The sequence below is a fragment of the Pteronotus mesoamericanus genome, unplaced genomic scaffold (genome assembly GCF_021234165.1).
Source record: "Pteronotus mesoamericanus isolate MK-2021 breed Mesoamerican mustached bat unplaced genomic scaffold, CSHL_Meso_final contig_130, whole genome shotgun sequence".
Taxonomy (NCBI): Eukaryota; Metazoa; Chordata; class Mammalia; order Chiroptera; family Mormoopidae; genus Pteronotus; species Pteronotus mesoamericanus.
Genome location: NW_026555060.1, coordinates 836,675 through 854,643, shown reverse-complemented (window position 1 = coordinate 854,643; position 17,969 = coordinate 836,675). Strand labels below are relative to the sequence as shown.

At 36.3% G+C, this 17,969-nt stretch overlaps 1 protein-coding gene across 2 annotated transcripts; it reads right to left on the bottom strand.

The window, feature by feature from the left end:
• Positions 1-341: 341 nt before the first annotated feature.
• On the bottom strand, positions 342-13,080 carry AMTN (amelotin). Of its 2 annotated transcripts, XM_054589686.1 has the most exons (9): positions 13,005-13,080; positions 12,820-12,888; positions 9,913-9,999; positions 8,865-8,930; positions 7,866-7,955; positions 5,032-5,067; positions 3,773-3,799; positions 1,094-1,361; positions 342-445 (listed from the first exon to the last, which is right to left on the bottom strand). In XM_054589686.1, the coding sequence occupies exons 2-9, from the start codon at positions 12,871-12,873 to the stop codon at positions 435-437; spliced, it is 639 nt and encodes a 212-aa protein (XP_054445661.1). In that variant the 5' UTR covers positions 12,874-12,888; positions 13,005-13,080; the 3' UTR covers positions 342-434. The 2 variants fall into 2 exon arrangements, with proteins under 2 accessions (XP_054445661.1, XP_054445670.1); XM_054589695.1 differs by lacking the exon at positions 3,773-3,799.
• Positions 13,081-17,969: the final 4,889 nt, after the last annotated feature.

The following is a 17,969-nucleotide window of genomic DNA, read 5'->3' as shown; positions in this document are numbered from 1 at the left end:
ATTCCTTTCCATTGATGGCTATCCACCCTTATGACTTCGGCACCGGCTACTTCCAAAGAAGGTCCTAGATCTGAGTGTCATCCTAGGGTCCTGGGGTCATGTAGTTCTTGAAAATGACTACCTTTCTTCCTTCCCCCCAAAAGAAAAAGTCAGTTTTTCAAATATTTTTTAATATACATATCTTCTATATCCAAGATGGCATAATGTTACATTTCAAAGACAAATCATCCATTTAATCATTCTTTTTCAGAAGTCAGTATTCTCTAGGAAGGATATATTTTCTGAAATTTCAAGAAATTTTTTAGTTAACTAAGAATTAACATCTTCTGATATTCTCCAAGTGTGTCTCAATTTTTTCCATAACATGATCAATGAAAAAAGACTGATGTGTAGGACCACATTTAAGGTGGTTTAGTTGAAAAAAAAAATTCAGCTTATTGAATTCCTGAAAGAAAAGAAAACATTTTTTAAGTTAGGTAAAATCATATTGAATTTAAATAGTTTTACATGACATCATTATCTTTTCTGGGAGCAAGAGTATCAGTATCAAATCATTCTTTTTTTACTCCAGGGACATTTGGTTCTAGACATCCACACTTATTAAACTATTATCTTTGGTTGTTAGTGCTAGAAGAGGTTAATTTTGCAGCATTTCTTAAGTTCCACCGGCAGAGAATGGCTCCTGGGGTCCTCTCGGTGCTAATTCCAATGTGTTGCTAGCAGCCACTTGTAACAGGAGGTTAGGGAGGTTCTGAGGCTTAGCAAGTAGAAAAAGAGGATCGTGATTGACTGCGCCCGCTGGGGGCTTGGGTGTGTTTGAGATGGGAAAAGAGGGTGCAGTCTGTTTCCAAGTATTTCCAGCTCTGACCTAAGATGGAAAGTGTTATACCAGCAATTAAATGTTTTCTTTCTAGGTTGAGCCGATAAGGGTGGCAGCCCAGTAAAAATATTCCCTCACGTTGCTGCAGTCCGCTCTCAGTACAGGGGCTCCCTGGCTTTGTTGAGATCTGTATTCGTCAAGGCAGAAGTCCTCTCTCCCGCTCTGCAGCTGCCTTTCCTGACCCAGGGGCGTTTTCCTAGAGGGCAAACTCACCATTTGGGGCCCCTGTGGTGGTTCCCTCAGGAACGTTTGCCCCCCTTTGGATGCCTGCAGGGGTGGTCACTTCAAAGTCGTCGTCTGTGTCTGTGCCGCTGGTAGTCGCGAAGGGGCTCTCGGTTCCCTGGAGGGCAGGATTTACTCCTGCTTGTCCTGCAGGAAGGACTCTGTTTTGGACGTCCGGGTTAGCCTGGCCGGTGGGCAGGATGGCTCCGGGGAACAAGGGCTGGAAGAGGAGGCCTGTGAAGATGTGCGGCGCCACTGGCTGGAACAAGGGAGGGAAACAGAAAACAGAGTTAGAGGAATACATTTCGAAGGCTAGTCAAACAGCCTCTCTTCTCAGAGGGTAGCAAGCTGGGGTAGGAATGGTAGGATGGAGAAGGTAGAGTCAGAGAAAACAATCAAGATGAGGCATTCCTCATCTTTAGGAAATAACTTCCTCCCTGAGCCGGGCCTGATGCTGGTTTCATGACTGGGATGCCTTCCTGTGATCCATTTCCCTCAGGAAGGGAAAGCCACAATCAAACTAGTCACCAGAAAAGGAATAATGCGTCCTTTGCTAATAACAGCTATATATGGAGGTAGAACTCAGGCAGAAAATTCCTACAATTATGACAGGCTATATTTGTGGTGTTGACCTAAGTCATAGGTATTTTTGTCCATAATTTTTTAAAAAAGTGATGTGGGAGACAAAAAAAAAAAAAGGACAAAGTTATTTCAAGTAGATTAAGCAATCTTTATCTCTTCATGTTTCTTTTGATGTATTTTTCAAAGGCACTGGTATCTTCAGTCAGAAATCTTTCTCTTAGCAATTTTAATGATTTGCACACTGGTAATGAATGCTGTTGCTGCCACTTTTTCTTTCCTGGGAAAAAAATTACTGTGAGAAGTTTCCCCTAAGAAGAAATGCTTTCATATTGGCTGGTTTTAGAGAAAGTTCAGACAGAAACCAGTTCTCTGGGACCTTCCAGTTGTGATGGAATAAAAGGGTCAACAGCTTGTAATCAAGATACAGGTCAGTTTCCTTGAATATCATCCTCAATTGTTAGTTTTCTTAAGAACCATCTAAAGAAGTTGTTAAAAAGAAGACAAGTTCCTAGGCTCCACTATTAGGTTTTGATTGAGTAGGTTGAGGGGAGGACCCAGAAATTTGCATTTTAACTGGCATTCTAAGTTGCCCTGATTTGGTGGTCCAGGACTGAAGTTTGGGAAACACTGGTAGTGAAGCCAGAATTAAACTTATGCTGGATGAGAGACAGGTGTACAGAAGTTTTCAAATTGGGGGTCATGACATTTTTAGGTGTGAAATAAAGAAGGTGGGTTGCGTACATCGTTAAAAAATAAGACACAAAGTAAAGACTCTATAAGATATATATTACCTAATGTATCCCATATAGCAAGGGTAAAGATAGTTTCATGAAATGTGTGTGTGTGTGTGTGTGTGTGTGTGTGTGTATCTGTTAGCTGCATGAAAAATGTAGCTGTTACTGTGGGTTTTACTAAAAAACATTTGAAAACCACTGGCATAGTAGATAGAAGTATGACTTTCAGTCTTTTTTAAAAATACATTTTTAATAATCCTCACCCAAAGATATGTTTATTGTTTTTTTTTAGAGAGAGAGAGAGAAATATCAGTGTGAGAGAAAAATACTGGCCAATTGCCTTCCCTTTGTGCCCTGACTGGGTTTGAACCAGCATCATTTTGGTGTGTGGAAGGACGCGCCAACAAACTGAGCCACCTGGCCAGGACGGCGTTCCATCTGTTTTTGATTTTGAGATCTAATTTGCGTAAGCTCTCTGAATCTCATTTTCTTTATCTATAAAGTTGAGTTAAAAATTTCTACTTTGCAATTTGGTGAGGATTAAACTCAGTGTATGTAATAGATCTACTAAGGTGTTTTTTTAATGGAATTGGTTCAAAAACTGGCAGATATAGGTGACCATGCATCAATGTCGGCAGAACAGCCCCATTATTTTATTTTTGGACAGTTTAGCAAATCTCTACTTTTTCATAATAAAAATTTTTTTTAAAAAACCTGTCTTCCTAGATATTGCCTCAACTTAATATTAGTGTCATGTTTTGATACCACATTAATTCATTTTTCTCTTTATGTTGCAGTTTTTCTCCAAAACGACTTATGGGAAATGCATCGAAGGGCCCAGTAATGATAATATGAGTAATATTTAGATTAAGCCCTTTAGTTATTCATGTGCGCAGGGAGGAGTTCATTCATTGCTATAAAACACTAGAAGATATATTTTCCTACAAAAATTAAAAATATAAGTCAAGTAAATTAATCTTTCCTGCAATAAATATCTATCTATATATATACTTCTACATCTGCATGCATTTCAATAATTTATAATCTTATATTTTAATCAACATAAAGTTAAAAATATGCATTGGCTTTCTGGATAGAACTGAATCTGACATCAATATATGAAAAACAAAAGTTAGGTCAAATTAATGGAAAAGTAGCTGGAGAATGATGATAAAAGCCCCATCTAAGCAAAGAATAGCCTAATGCAAAGACCTATAAAAACGTTCAATTTATTGCAGTATACACCAACTTTAGGGTTTGTGGTCAAGAGAAACTATGGATATGAAGACAGAAAACAGCATTGTAGTAACACTGAAAAGAATTTTAAATATTAGTAATTAAAATTATTTTTTACCAATTCCTCAGAGCTTAGGATAGTTCCCTAAAAGGAAAATAATAACACAAATCATTAGACAAATTTTAATATGTTTATGGCAAGATATGTATAACATAACTTAAAAAGTTAAGGAAGTTTTAAAAATTATAAAAATAGTTTTTTAAAATTTTTAACAAAACTTTAAATTGCCTTGTTATTTGCATCACAAAACTCTTGTCAGCACATGATATTGGACTGCTAACATTATCTGATGTCAGTTCTTCTGTATTTTAAAACTTATATATCTTCCATTATTAAGTACTAGATACAATTGGAATAAATTTGGAAAATGCAGAAATCAATAAAAAATATATAATCCCATCATGCAGAGTTTGATGTATATTTTTCAAGATGTTTTTCACACATTTATTTTTTTATGTAACAGAAGTCATGTCATTTATAGAATTTGTGTCTTATCTTTTAATACTATACAGCAATCATTTAACCATATTACTGATATATTTTAATAAGTAAGCTTTTGAATGGTCACAAAGTATATACTTTTATGTAGCAGTTTACTTGTGTTCCTTTCTTTGAAATTTAAGTTGCACCCAATATTCTTCAGAACTATAAATATTATTTTGATTAATATATTTGTAAATAAACCTTTGCTGTATTTCAGATTATTTCCTTGGGTTGTGTTCCCAGATGTGGAATTAAGAGTTGATAGGAATTTTATATTTGATTCTGCTTTTAGAAGGAAAAGCTGACAGCTGATGCTTATATTTGATCTTGACTTGGTAATTTTATCAGTTATTTCAATAATTACCTTTCACAAAAAAAAATAGGGAGTAGAGGAAGTGTTTGTATCATTTTTAGGGAAAAGGTATGTAGTTAATAAATAAATTAGAAATTAATAAATAAATCCCCAAATCATTACTCATTAGATCAACCCCATTAACTTCATTTTTCTTGACAGTGTGGTTACAGGATTGACTGCATATCTCACCTGTGACATTTACTGTGTGATTATAACTAAGTTACTGTATCTCCAGTTACCCATTTTTCACATCAGCAATAAAAATTTGCCTATAAAACATTGCTTTGAAGATTAAATGAGGTGGTAATAATAAGTAATAAAATACTTATAACAGTGTTCATTAAGTGTTCTCATTATTATCAATGTTCATACATGCTAAGTAAATAGGAAACTTGCAACTATCTGGTGAATTGAAGCAAGATTAAATATTTCACAGCAAGATGATTTAAAACAAAAATCATTACACAAATAATCTTACCTGGGCTCCAAGCTGTGCTACAATAAGTGGTAACATCTGAAAAAAAAATAGTGAAAAATTCAGTAAAAAAATATATTCAAAGGTAAGTTCTGATGGATGATATAAATATCAAAACTTGCTTAAAAAACACAATATTTTTAAAGCAAATACTTGTTACTGATGTGTCATCTGTAGTCATAAATATAGACTCATAGAACTGGATGGGAATCAGAATTCATCCACTTTGTAAAAAGAGGATTAGACCCAGGGAGATTCAGAAACCAGTTCAAGGCAGCCCACTGAAAAGGTAGAAGTTAGTAAATTGGATGACTGAAAAATAATTTTGGCCTTAAGCTACCTCCAAACTAAAAATTATTCCAAGAAATAATAATATAAAATGTGATAAAAAATGCATGTGTTTATATGTCATTTCAGAAGATACATTAAAACACAGTGGATATTTTAAAATACAAAAGTTTGAAAGTGAGCCACAGGGTGGTTAAGTAATTGGCCAGCATCACATAGGTAATCAGGGGAGAGCTGTGATTTGACCAGTTGTGTGATTTTAGAGGTCAACCACATTGGCCTCATTTTGATAAATGGACACTTTGGACAGGTGACCAAGTTCCTGGCAGAGGACCCTGGAAAGGCAGGGTCAGAGGGACTGGAGCCATAGAAGAAGGTCAGGTGTGACCATAGAAGAAGGTCAGGTGTGGAGATATTTGGTGGTGATAGAGCCCAGAGGCACTGAAGAACCTCCACTGAGAATGGGGACTGATTTATGTTACTGCACATTGGGGAGTGTGTAATGTTAAACCCTCTTGTCCACTGAAGTTTCAATAACATCTACAGTTACCACTAATGCATTTGACTGGAGTGGATATCTTTTGTGAATATGAAGATGTATTGAGTCTGACTTCAAGGTTAGAGCAGGGCAATAACTGAAACTGAAGTTGGGCAATTGGCATAAGGATTATGCCAGGATCATGTGTTAAAGGGATTCTCACTTTATTTGCCTGTCTCTCTAGTCTATTTCAGAGGATCACTTTTATTATTGAGATATAAATTAGCAGCAAATATGTTGAGTGAAGACTATAATATGTTTGTAAGAAATAAGTATAAGCATACATCTCAATATTAAAAAAGAAATGTAAAAGTTAGTTATGTGACAGAATTTCACAAATAGAAATTAATGAAGCAGTATAGAATGTCTTGTGTTGTTATTTTGGATAAAGCTATGAAAAAAATATTGGTTGCATATAATGTAAAATTTATATTAAGCAGCTTAAATTATTTTGTCAATTAAACTCTGTTTTGAATATAATTATTAATTAATGCAAGCTTACTCTTATTGAAACCTGGAGGTGTCCATAGTGGTAAGAAGATGGTTAGGATACATTGGACCATTGTTATATTCATGCTTCATAATTTGAGAATTTGTTTTTAAAGTCTTATATTTTTGTATGTACAAATTCTTTTGGACCTACAAATTCTTTTCCTAAGAACTGGACCTAATTGAATAATCATTGATATGGTTAAAAACTTATTTACTAGGATGTTCACTGTAGCATAATTTATAGAAGCAAAATTTTGAAAAAACCCCAAATTTTTGCAATGTAATGGAATACTAAACAATCATTAAGAACAATGATGTAAGTGAATATTTCAAAACACAAAAACCAGTCAATATTTATTAAGTGAAAAAATCATATTATACAACATTATATATCATAAGAACATATTTTCTTTAAAAAATGCACTTAACACATCATAGAAAAAAAGACAGGAAGCACATATCCTAGAATGTTAATAGTGTTTAATTCTGCTATTATGATTATATTGCCCCCCCCCCATGTTAAACTGAATTTTATGGGTGCTTCTTGCTTACCTGTATTTTCTAAATTACCTATAATTACCATATATGATGTATGTAATAAATAATAAAGCTTCTACAAAAAATTAGACCATTATATGGGGCTGAGATAACTTGTTAGGGAGGGTAACTTATCCATAATGACTTAGTCCCATTATAAAGGGATCATTAGATCTTTCTCCAGGGCCTAATAATCTACTTAAAGAAGTTTCAAAAGGTAAAAATTAGGGCTTTGTCCATGATTAAAAGTCAAAGAGTTCCCTAAGTGTTTGAAGCCCTAAGTATGTACTTTATTTCGTAATGTGAGAGGGCTTTCTAGGATTTTTCCTGAAAGCAAATGATGGTGGGAAATAGGAAAGAACTAGAAAGGGGGCCTGATAAATGAGTCCAAAAGAGAAAGATTAGATTTGCTGAATTTAGATTTTATTCACCTCTTCATTTTAATTTCGGATGATTCTGGCCACCCAGAAATTCTTCAATAGAAAACACAACATGCTGCTTGACTGGGGGTAGTGAGCACAGAACTCAGTGCACAGACGAGGTGTTGTAGAACTGTGCACCTGAAACCTCTAGGGTTTTGGTGGCTGTGTGACCCCAATAAATTCAATAAAATGGAAAAAAATGATACAAATAAAGAAAACACATCATGGTAGAGAAGAATCCTGCTACATCTCAATTTTCCCACTTATACTTTTGACTCTTCAGTCTTGCCCAGCTCTTCACATTTTTCTGTCACCCATTACAGATGTAGTCTAGAGAGATTATGGGGCTGCATGCTGCTCAGTTTTCCAGGTGTGTCCCCATGGGTTTTCAGCAAGAACCAAATTGTCGAAGACTGTTCCATGTTTTGTGGGACATCCCTCTGTAAATTATCTGGGTAAAATGTTTAAGAACCTTGAAAACATTCTTTGCTCCCCTTTAGGCTCCCATCTGAGAGAAAGTGCTCCCCAATGGCAAACTGAAGTCCCCTTCTAGAACTTACTTGTGGCTGCAGCTGCTGTTGTACATTTAACGCCCCCAGCGTCAGTGGGAGGGTCTGGGCAGCAGGTGCCATCCCTGAGGGAGGATTTAGCTGTAGAGCAAAAAAGGAGATTTTCATTGTGTTGTTTCAGTTTGAACATTCAGGAAGCTAACATGTATTTACTAAATGTAAAATATGTTTAAATAAAGAATTTGCTATGCAAATGTACAGTATACTACATTTCATTTAGAATAAGTTATAGAGATAGAGCTCACAGACTTGTTTAGTCTACCAGCAAAACCATATGTTGTCTAACTTTTTTCCATATGAAATTTTTCTTTGGCATTTAACTCATTTTTTTTTTTTGAGAACTACTTAGGATTTCATTCTGGCTTTTTGTTTTTGGCTATAACAGCAATGATTCTTGGAATTTCTCTGATGGTTTTCTTATGAAGAAATGATTCTTCATACGTGTCCCCATGAAAATTTTGGGGGTCAGAACAAAATATCTAGTTTGCACATGATCTACGACTGTATATTGTACAAATCTGATCACTGGATAAAAATCCACTTTAATCAAGAAAGGAACTTAAATTATATATATAGTTTAAATTACTATACTGATGTTCTATAAAAAATGAAAATCTTTCTATCCCTTCTGGTTGGCTTTTGTTGTTGAGGTGAAGATAGCGGCGATAGAGTTTTGGTGGTGTGTAGATGTTGTGAGAGGCAGAGAGGAAGGTCTGGTTAAGTACTGGGGAGAGGAACTTGGGTAAGAGGTGAGAAGAACTAAAAAGGAAAGACTTAAGAATTACAATTCTTTTACAGACTATTTTGCTCGTAAATAATTTCATGATATATTGAACAGCATTCAGCTCCCTGATGTTTCTGTCTTTTCTCTTTCAACTGATCTACAAGGAATATGTGTGTATGTGTACATTTGTGGATACACACATACACTGAATGTTTGATATTATGCTTAGTCAACCACGGATATTAAAATGATATAAGAGTACTTACCAGTTGCAGATCTGACCCCAGTGTGAGCATCTGTGTCAATGGTATTAGACTTAAAGAGTGGAAGACCTGTAGGGCATTGAAAATGATGAGACAGGAGGTTGTCTGTTTTCACTAACCTGCCAGTGGTGGATATCCTTAAGTAACTTATACCCCGCTCAGAGGTAAATTTGCTATGAACGTAAATGAAGGTGAAGCTTCAGGGCCTCTCACTTGTATTGCTCTGCTCTGTGGCCCTGGGAGGCAGCCTAGCAGTCTATCCAGTTTATGGTATTTATCAACTTAAAAATGTGTATTTCTTATTTCTCATCTCATTAAGAATTAATCACTTCAGTACTTAATTTTACAGATCTAATTTTGTATTCTTTTTCTTAAAGAGTATCCCCAAATTGTATAAGCTTCAGTTTCCCTAAAGGGAGGGATAGGCTTATGACTTGAGTATTCTATAATGTCCATAGATTTAAAAAAAGAACTTCAGACTCTGGTGTTACCTGATTGTTTCCCAAAGTCTAGATGAAGGTTAGGCGAGGGCTTTTAGAACAGAGAAAGTGTTGGAGTGGCAAGAAGGGTAATAGCTAAGAGACAATGCAGTTTTTAAAAGTATTTAAATATACTTTGAAGAAATAGACTTTACAGTGACACACTAGCTCATCAATAACAATGGAACTTGAAGATATCTGCAGTTATTTTTACAGATTACCACTTAATCCCTGTTAGTTCTGGTAAATACCACAGTGACATGGCATAGTATCACAAGGGCAGAGATAACCAAGCTTTGTCTACAGGTGTAGCCATTGCTTTTCAAAGTTTACTAGGTTTGGTTGATAAGGCAAATTATTATTCAGACAAAAGGAAAAAGAATGAGGACGCTTTGTTTTCTTGACTCAATTTTTTCAAAAAGGTGTATGGTCTCCATTTTGCTTTTTCCCCAAAAGGAAAGCCTCTTTCTCATTTAGTCATGCGACACTATGTAAATTTTGATTTTAAATTCACTAGCCTTACCTTGTGTCCTTCACTTGTCTGCAAATATTCCTTCTTGGAGGACTCTTACCTGATTTGGCTGCTGTTGACTTAGTAGGGTTGTTTGATCTGGAACCAGCTGTGTTGGAGGAAGTCCCAAAGCAGGGGTGAGCTGCATCTGTGATAAATATTTGATGAGTCAGGGATGTACTTGAGGTTTTGAATCCATTTATTTCCGGGATGTAACAAGTTGTCTTAAAGGCAAAAATGTCTGCCTTTAAGCTCTGTGTATTTGGAGAAGTTTTAATTTCCCAGAACATTTTATGCACAACAGGAGGTAGAATTGTAGAGTGGAAAAATTGTAGAGAGGAGGTGAGCGGTGTGGGGAAGGAGACAACGAGAGGCAGGACACAGGGATTTCTAGCTTCCCATTTCTGTCCTGTAACTGCCTTCTTTTTTTAATCAGGACATGAAGTACATAGTCTTCCCCTTAGCTCTGTCCACCTCTGTTTTTTCCCAGTGCTTGGAGGTATGTCACCACAACTCCCAGTGCATTTTCATGACGCTTTCTGCTTTTGACCTGGGCCTGACAAGTCACTTTCTGTAATGGAAGCCAAGTTCTTTTCCTGGCCAGAGTATATTCTTAGTACATTAAGAACCACTGAATTTAAGGGGTGAAAATGGGCTTGTGATTCATATATTATATGTGTATGGTTTTGTTTAAAGATAAGGAAACTGAGGCTCAGACAAGCAAAGTGACCTTCCCAAGGTGACATGGTGAGTGGCAGAGCCAGTACTAGGACCCGCAAGTGCTCTTGGTCCTTGAAGAAATGAGCCCTTCCTTAGCTTCTCGCAGCACTCCCTGTGCATTCAGTGGAAGCCCTGGCCCGGTTGACCCCAGTCAGCCTTTGCCTCTGGCTGCACCTCAGTGGGATGGGGTACGGCCTTTCCACATGTGCCCTTGGGCCACTTGGATATACCCTGGAGCTGCCACTAATTTTTGTTTTCACTTTGGACTTTCCCCCTCAGTTATAAGAGGTAAGATTGGCATTATCCATTCTTAGAGGTTCTTACAAGCTTTAAAATATGTAAGTATAAATTCTGCAAATTTCTTTTCATCCCTTATAATCTATTGTCAGCTTGGTAGCCAGAGCGGTCCTTTGAGAACAACAGTCTGCTCCTTTCAGTCCTCTGCTCAACCCCTCCGTTGACTTCTATTCTCACTCAGAGTAAAAGCCAGAGACCCTATACTGGCCTACAAGGTCCTCGTGCCCTGGGTCCCCGGTGCTGTCTCTGCAACAGCTAAGGCCCACCTGCCTCAGAGCCTCACTTGCACCTGTTCCCTGTCTGGAAAGCTCTTTCCCTAGACATTTGCTCACTCACTCCCTCACCTGCTTCAAGTCTTTGCTTGAGTTCACGTTCTTATTGAGGCCCACTGTCCTGAATGTGCAACGTGCCCCATCTCCAATTCCCAAACATGACCTACTAAAAACAAGTGCTAGGCTGTTTTAAGTGTCCACATTTGCAAATTGATTCATTTTTATGCTTTTATGATAATTCAGTAAATTAACTTACAAATAATAACAAATCACATCCATGTGCCCTGATTTTTCGGTTGATAAATACCACTACCTAATAGCCAGCTCGGTGTTCCTGCCCCGCTCCTGCCGCCGCATCCCCTGCACCATGTCTCCCTAGCTGCTCTCACATTATTGACTATTAGCAGCCTGCATTGATCTGCACACTACTCCTCATTCTACACTGAATGAGAGCTGTGCTCCTGGAAATTTTATTTCTCCTCAGTTTTTATAAAGCGTGTGGTAACTTAAATACATGAGAGAAACTGTTTAGGAGAACTTTTCAGTAATTTTATTTGGTGAAGTGAAAAATCCATGTTTTCAAAAAAAAATTAACTTCCTAATTTACCTTGCTTAGAAATTGAATTTGTGCAAGATAACTTCTTTCAAGGATATATGTATCATTTGGAATGAAATAAGGTTTGTTCATGTCTATTCCATCCTTTTCCTACAAGATCACCCTCCTCAACTCCTGACTAATCATAATTATAATTTATCATTTGACATTTATTTCAAAAATTATTTATTATTTACTAATGCTGTGCTAGTGAACACCATGAAGAATCATGCCCTCTTCTTTTTTCCTCATCACTGTATTTTCAGTGACTAGCACAATGTCTGGTTTATAGAGAGTTTCCAGTAAATGTTTGTTGATTGTATGGATGACTACGGAAGTGTCAAGTGGGCCTGAAGCTCATCTAGAATGTTTTCTTTGTGCTCTGCTACTTCATAGCAAATGGAGTTTAATTATTTTCTCAATGTCCACACTTAAGCATATCGAATAGTCAGAGGGAAGTCCACTTAGAGGCCCAACCTATCTCTGTGTCTATAAGATATTGGAGGATAATTGGAGTATATATTGAAATGCAAGTGCTCAATTTTTTCAAAGACCTGTCATGTGTAAACACATTTTGTGATGAAATGTTGTAAGTCAAAAGTTACAAAAAAGTCTGTAATATTTCTTTGCAGTTGCATGATTTGGTAGTCTTTTTAGGGGTTAGATAATCTAGATGTTTTGTACTTCCAATTAGAAAAATCAGAAAATCTAGTTTACTTCTTTAGTCATGAGAAAAATATTAGTTGTCAACATTAAATTCTTTTTGGAAAGTAAAACCATTATTTAATTGAGTAGTTACAATCCAAGGCATTCTTTTTTTCTCTTAATTTCCACCCATCTGCTCTGCCAAAATAGTAGAAGTTCTATCACAACAGAATGGATGCATTTAAAAAAATGTAAGTACATTAAAATATGTACTAATACTTTGTTAATTTATCACTTGTCACCTTGGAAAATAAAAACTGAAAACTAAGGGAAAGGGTCAGAACAGAGCAGTTTTAACAGAGGGCAGGAACAACAGTAGGTCTGCAATTAAGATGCTGTGAAGGCTGGTTTGTACATACAATAAACATATTGCACTTACTGGTAATGACTGAGTTGATCCCAGAAGACAAAACAGTAGAATCATAGTCTTCATGTTTCAAATTGCTACCTATGAGAACAGAATAGTATTATTCTTTCACTCCTTTTCTTTTTCATTTTTGGGAAGATGATACTTAAAAAAAAAAAAAAGAATGTTCTATTTGAAACATGCTCAATTAATGTTACCTTTTTCTCCACTAGGCAAAGTGTACAGGTGAAACAGTCTTCAAAGTCCAGTTGATTGTTCCAGTTCTTGTGGAGAAAATTGTACCCTTTGATGAGCTGTGAGTTTGTAGAAGGGATTTAAACTGAACTCCAGGAGGCTGGCAATGGAAAGACCAATCAGGACTCAGCTGTGAAATCATTTGGTTTCTTCCATTTCCCAACACTTCATTAGGTGAGTTATTAGCTGCAGACATTGTATTACCCAATGTCTACCATTTGAATAGAGGGTATTTCAGGAAGACATGTCTTGTGTAATTGAAAAGTAAACAGACAATTAAAAACATTAAATCCTTCTTTATGTTCATTTCCTTCCCAAATGACTTTCCAGATGTACTTGTTTTATCATGTATATATAGACATATTAATCAAGCATCAAAATATACCTGTATGTTAAAAAATGGGGTCTATTATGCATATTTCTCTGCAAGTTACTTTGTTTACTTGACAATGAACAATTTTATGTGCCTGTACATGTAGATTTATTTCATTTATTTAATGGTTAATTATATTATATTACATTTCCTTTTGGTGGCTATTTAATCCATTTCCATTTTATTTTATAATTATAGAAGTGGCACAATGAATATTCTTACACTTTTTTCATACATGTGGGAGTATTTCTGTAGGTATTATTTCTAGAAGTACTGTATTAAGGATATATATTTTAAAATTCAATAAATATGAGAGGAAAAACACTGGTTAACAAGTAATTATATGCTTTATAAGTTCCAATACAAAAAGTATACACAGGCATAAAGGGACTGTGATGAATTTTGCTGGGGTCAAAAGGGTAGAGAAAGCTTATAGAAGAAGTGACATTTGACCTGGATTTTGAAGAATACAAAAAAAACTTCCTTAAAAACTCAAGGAGAGCATCCAGGCAGACTAAGTGCCTAGATATGATGAGTGAATTTATTGTTCCCTATTATTATTGGGACAAAATGGGGTGAGGGTAGCAGTGGAAGACAGAGTTAGAGAGAGATCATTTTAATCTCCTGTAGTATCTTTGTTTGTTTCTATTACTCTTTTTGGGTCTTGATCAGACATTATTTTTATAGATCCTTCATTATTTTCCTATTGTATGTTTTCCTTGAACTCCATGGGGAGTTCCTGGGGTCTTGTCTTATATTTCTTCTGTGTCTTCTATGTTAATAACATTAACATTGCGAAGCACCAGATAGTCTCAACATATTGAATAAATTGCAGAGGTTTACACTGTAGGGAGTTGAGTTGAAAAAAGGCTTCAGAGAAGAGATGGGGCTTTAAGTGGATTTGGAGACTAAATATGATTGACAGCACAAAAAACAGCATGATGAAGGGATGAATATTGAGAGGAGCAATGGAACAAAGTGCTGAAGAATGTGGAAGGGCAGCAACTGGCTTTCATAGACACACATAGTCATTCATTCTTTTATTCAGTCAGTTCATTCTTCCCACCCATCCTTTAGCACATATTCACTCTATGTACTGTTAGCATTGTTTTGGTCAATGAGAATAAAACAGTGAATGAAAAGGACAAAGATCCCTGCACTCATGGAGCTTACATTACGGTAGGGAGAACATTAAATATTCAAGCCTCACTGTGCGGGAGGAAGCCTATGACTCTGGGGAGCCCACTCTAGGCATTATTTTTAATCAATGTATAGGAGGAGGGCCTTCCTTAATTTGTTTTTCTTTTTGGTTGATAGAGAATTGAATTTCAGGCCACTGTTGTTCCTGGGCTTAGGTGAGGAGATGCGTTCTATCACCAGCCTAGAGTAAAGTGCTAGTGAATAGCCCATTTGAACTGAATCACTGTTTGTGACCGTCTCGGTTTCAGATAATTCAGGGACCGTGTGCGTGGATTGCCTGTTGCAGACATGCTTTCAACCCCAAGTTGGAATGGGACACACCCTTTCTCAGAAACTGAGCAGGCAGTGCGATAGGACCAAAATAAACAAGGGAAACTAAGAAGTCTGAGTAATTTCTTAGACAAGAAATTTTAAGTCCGAAAGCAGATTAACTTGCAATGATATAATTATGGAGTTGGGTGTCAAGAAATACGTACTATACAAGGGAAAAAATTCCTAAATCATTCTAAAACTAAGAGACATCAGCAAAAACAGTGAAGTAATTTATTTTTCTGAAATGACTTAGGGTCTCAGGATTCATTAAAGTGTTTTATGAACTATAGGTGAGATCACTTAGCTCTGTAAGTCTAGACATTTCTTGATCTTTCACATTGGTTTTACTTTTAAGTTTCTTTGGGTTATGCACCTTTTCGAGAATCTGGTTGAATCTATACATCATCTCCTCAGAAAAATGCACACATGTCCGTAAACATAATGTGTATTAGACAACTTCGGGAATTTCATAGATTGTAGTAACATTATACTCTGTTTATGTAGAAAAATTCCAATTCAATGTTAAAAGTGCATACATATAGATTAGAAAATAAGGTTGGATGTAGGTGATGTTTCAGGTTGGGAAAGGATGTCTTGCAAATGATAACAAATGAGGATGCTGAGGGGAGGGATAGGAGATGCAGTACTAGTGAAAAGGATTAATTAATTATTTTAGTGTATGGATGATGGGTGATGGTTTAGATAAGGTTCTGAGGTGCTGTTGGGAATATGTGTAGTTTCAGAGTTAATGTAATACTGCCAGTTGGGTAGTTACTTTCAGATTTTTAGAAGTTACTGGAAAATGTGTTGTTTCAAAGTCAAATGAAAGGTCAGTATATGACTCTGAGTTGCCATAAGGAGATTCTGTGTTTCAAAGTTAAACTCAGAGTCAGTGCAAGGCTGGGTGCCATCCTAGGGAGAGGCTTTTGTTTCAAAGTAATACACATAGGGACCAGCTCCTAGGCTGTTGTAGTGTGGAGCGGTGTGTTTCATGGTTATAGCAGATGCCAGTGTGGGAACTACAGCTGGAATTGCAGGTGCAGTGGTCGCAGTGGTAGTAGTGGTAGACGTGGCGGTAGCAGGGGCTGTGACAGTTATAGTGGTGGTTTGTGTTCGAGGGTTAGGGTTTAAAAGTGACAATATCTGAGTGTGGGTTTTGCCTAGAGGAGCAGAAAAGGAACAAATTAATTTTGATTAGGTTGGGTTTGTTCAGATCTTATTGATAAGTGGATTTGGACGAAATTGGTGTGATCAGATATTTTCGAAGTGGCTTTGGACAAGATATTGGACAAAATCAGACAGGAATTTTTTTTATGAGTAGCAACTTTTAGAAAATATTTTGATAGATGAGACTTTGATTGACTATGGAGTTTTCTATGAATTTTTGGAGAGCAAGTCCCTGAGTGAATAGTTTTTTTAAGAGGAATTTTGGATGGAACAAATCTTGGCTTAATAGCTGCTCATAGATGATTATATGGAAATGCAACCCCCAATGAAATAAATTTTTTTTGGGGGGGTATATATTTTAGATGGCTTGGCTCTTCGTTTATTAGTTATTCTTGAATGGTGTTCTTAACTGAACATCCATTTTTTGGCTAGCTTTGGACAGGGAAGTGTCTTTCTGATAAGTTAGTTTTAAATGAGTTTGATAGAGTCAGCTGTTTTTAGAAGAATTTTGGATGATGCAGCTGTTTGTATATTGCTTTGATTCAGACAAGTTTGTGGTAGCTCCTTGCTGAATAGCTTCTTTGGACGGGAGAATGCCTGAGGAGAATGCCTCAGATCATCCTGTCTGATGAATTTGTGTAGAGCTAGGTTCTAGCTGAACAGTTGCTGTTGGTGATCTTTGGACAAAGAAACTTTTTTCTGACAAGCTGATTTCAGCTAAGTTTGGATAGGACTAGATCTTGAGCAAACAGTTGTTTTGGGATGAGTTTGGGATGAGGCAGTTCTTTGTTGATTAATTGGTCCTTCATAAACTTGTGTCAAGCCAAATCTTGGCTGAACAATTATTTCTGGATGAATTTATGAGGGTTCTTTGCTCCTTAGCTGGTTTTGAAATAACTTTTTAAAAAAATTCAGGTATAATTGACACTGTGTAAGTTTTAGATGTGCAACATATTGATTTGATATATTTATATTGCAATATGATTGTTGTTGTAGTATTGGCTAACACTTCTATCACATCACATAATTAGGAAGAATTTGAATTTGATCATACTTTTATTGATATAAAGTTGGCCTGAAAATAGGTGACTCAGCCTTTGTTCTTTGTTTAGTTCTAGCTTTTCTTTGCTGAGTATCACAGGATTGATTAGAAAGAATGATAAGCATAAAAAACCATCACTGAATTTTGGAAGAGAAACAAGTGGATGAACTGATGGCAGTGTTTTAATTTGACCCTCAAAAGGAAGCATAAGCTAGGTCTTATTTGTCTATATAATTTAGATGTATGAGTTTCTTGACTGTAGACCTCTGGTTAAGTGTTCCAGACAACTTCCGATTGTGTTTTTAAATCATGATATGTCAAGAAGGTGCTGAAGCATGAATTGTTGACTTCTTGATCAACTGTCAAGGCTAGATAGTTAATGTTAATTGGAGTGGGAACCTGTTGAGGTGGGGTGGGGAGGAATTTTTAGTGGCTAGTTTCATAATGGTACCTCTCCCTTTACCCTAAGTCCAATTGCATTCTAGTCTCAGAGCTAATTGATTACTTAAACAAATATCTATTAGGAATTTGCCAATTTTTCAGACACTATGCTAGATGGTGGGGGATTGAGCTCGTAGGCTGTCAATTTGCTATCTCTAATATAAAATGGGAATAGATGATGCCTAAGATTTAGTCACGCCGAAGGCCAATGACTTGAAGTGTGGATGGAGGTGGAGAAGTTAGTACAAGAGATTGAGAAGGAGCAGCACCTCCAAGAAAAACTTGGGTGGTTTTATACAAGGCAAAGTAAGAGAGTTGTTCAAGAATGACCAAATTATTAAATTATAGAAAGTTGCTAAGAGGTTTAGTTCAATAATGACTAAAATATGTCCA

Coding starts and splice junctions, on each gene's coding strand:
- AMTN (XM_054589686.1), bottom strand. CDS start 12,873: ATGAAGACTATGATTCTACTGTTTTGTCTTCTGGGATCAACTCAGTCA. Junction 5,068..7,865: donor AACAGCAGCTGCAGCCACAA/GTAAGTTCTAGA, acceptor TTTTTTTTTCAG/ATGTTACCACTTATTGTAGC. Junction 3,800..5,031: donor TAGCACAGCTTGGAGCCCAG/GTAAGATTATTT, acceptor TTTTCCTTTTAG/GGAACTATCCTAAGCTCTGA.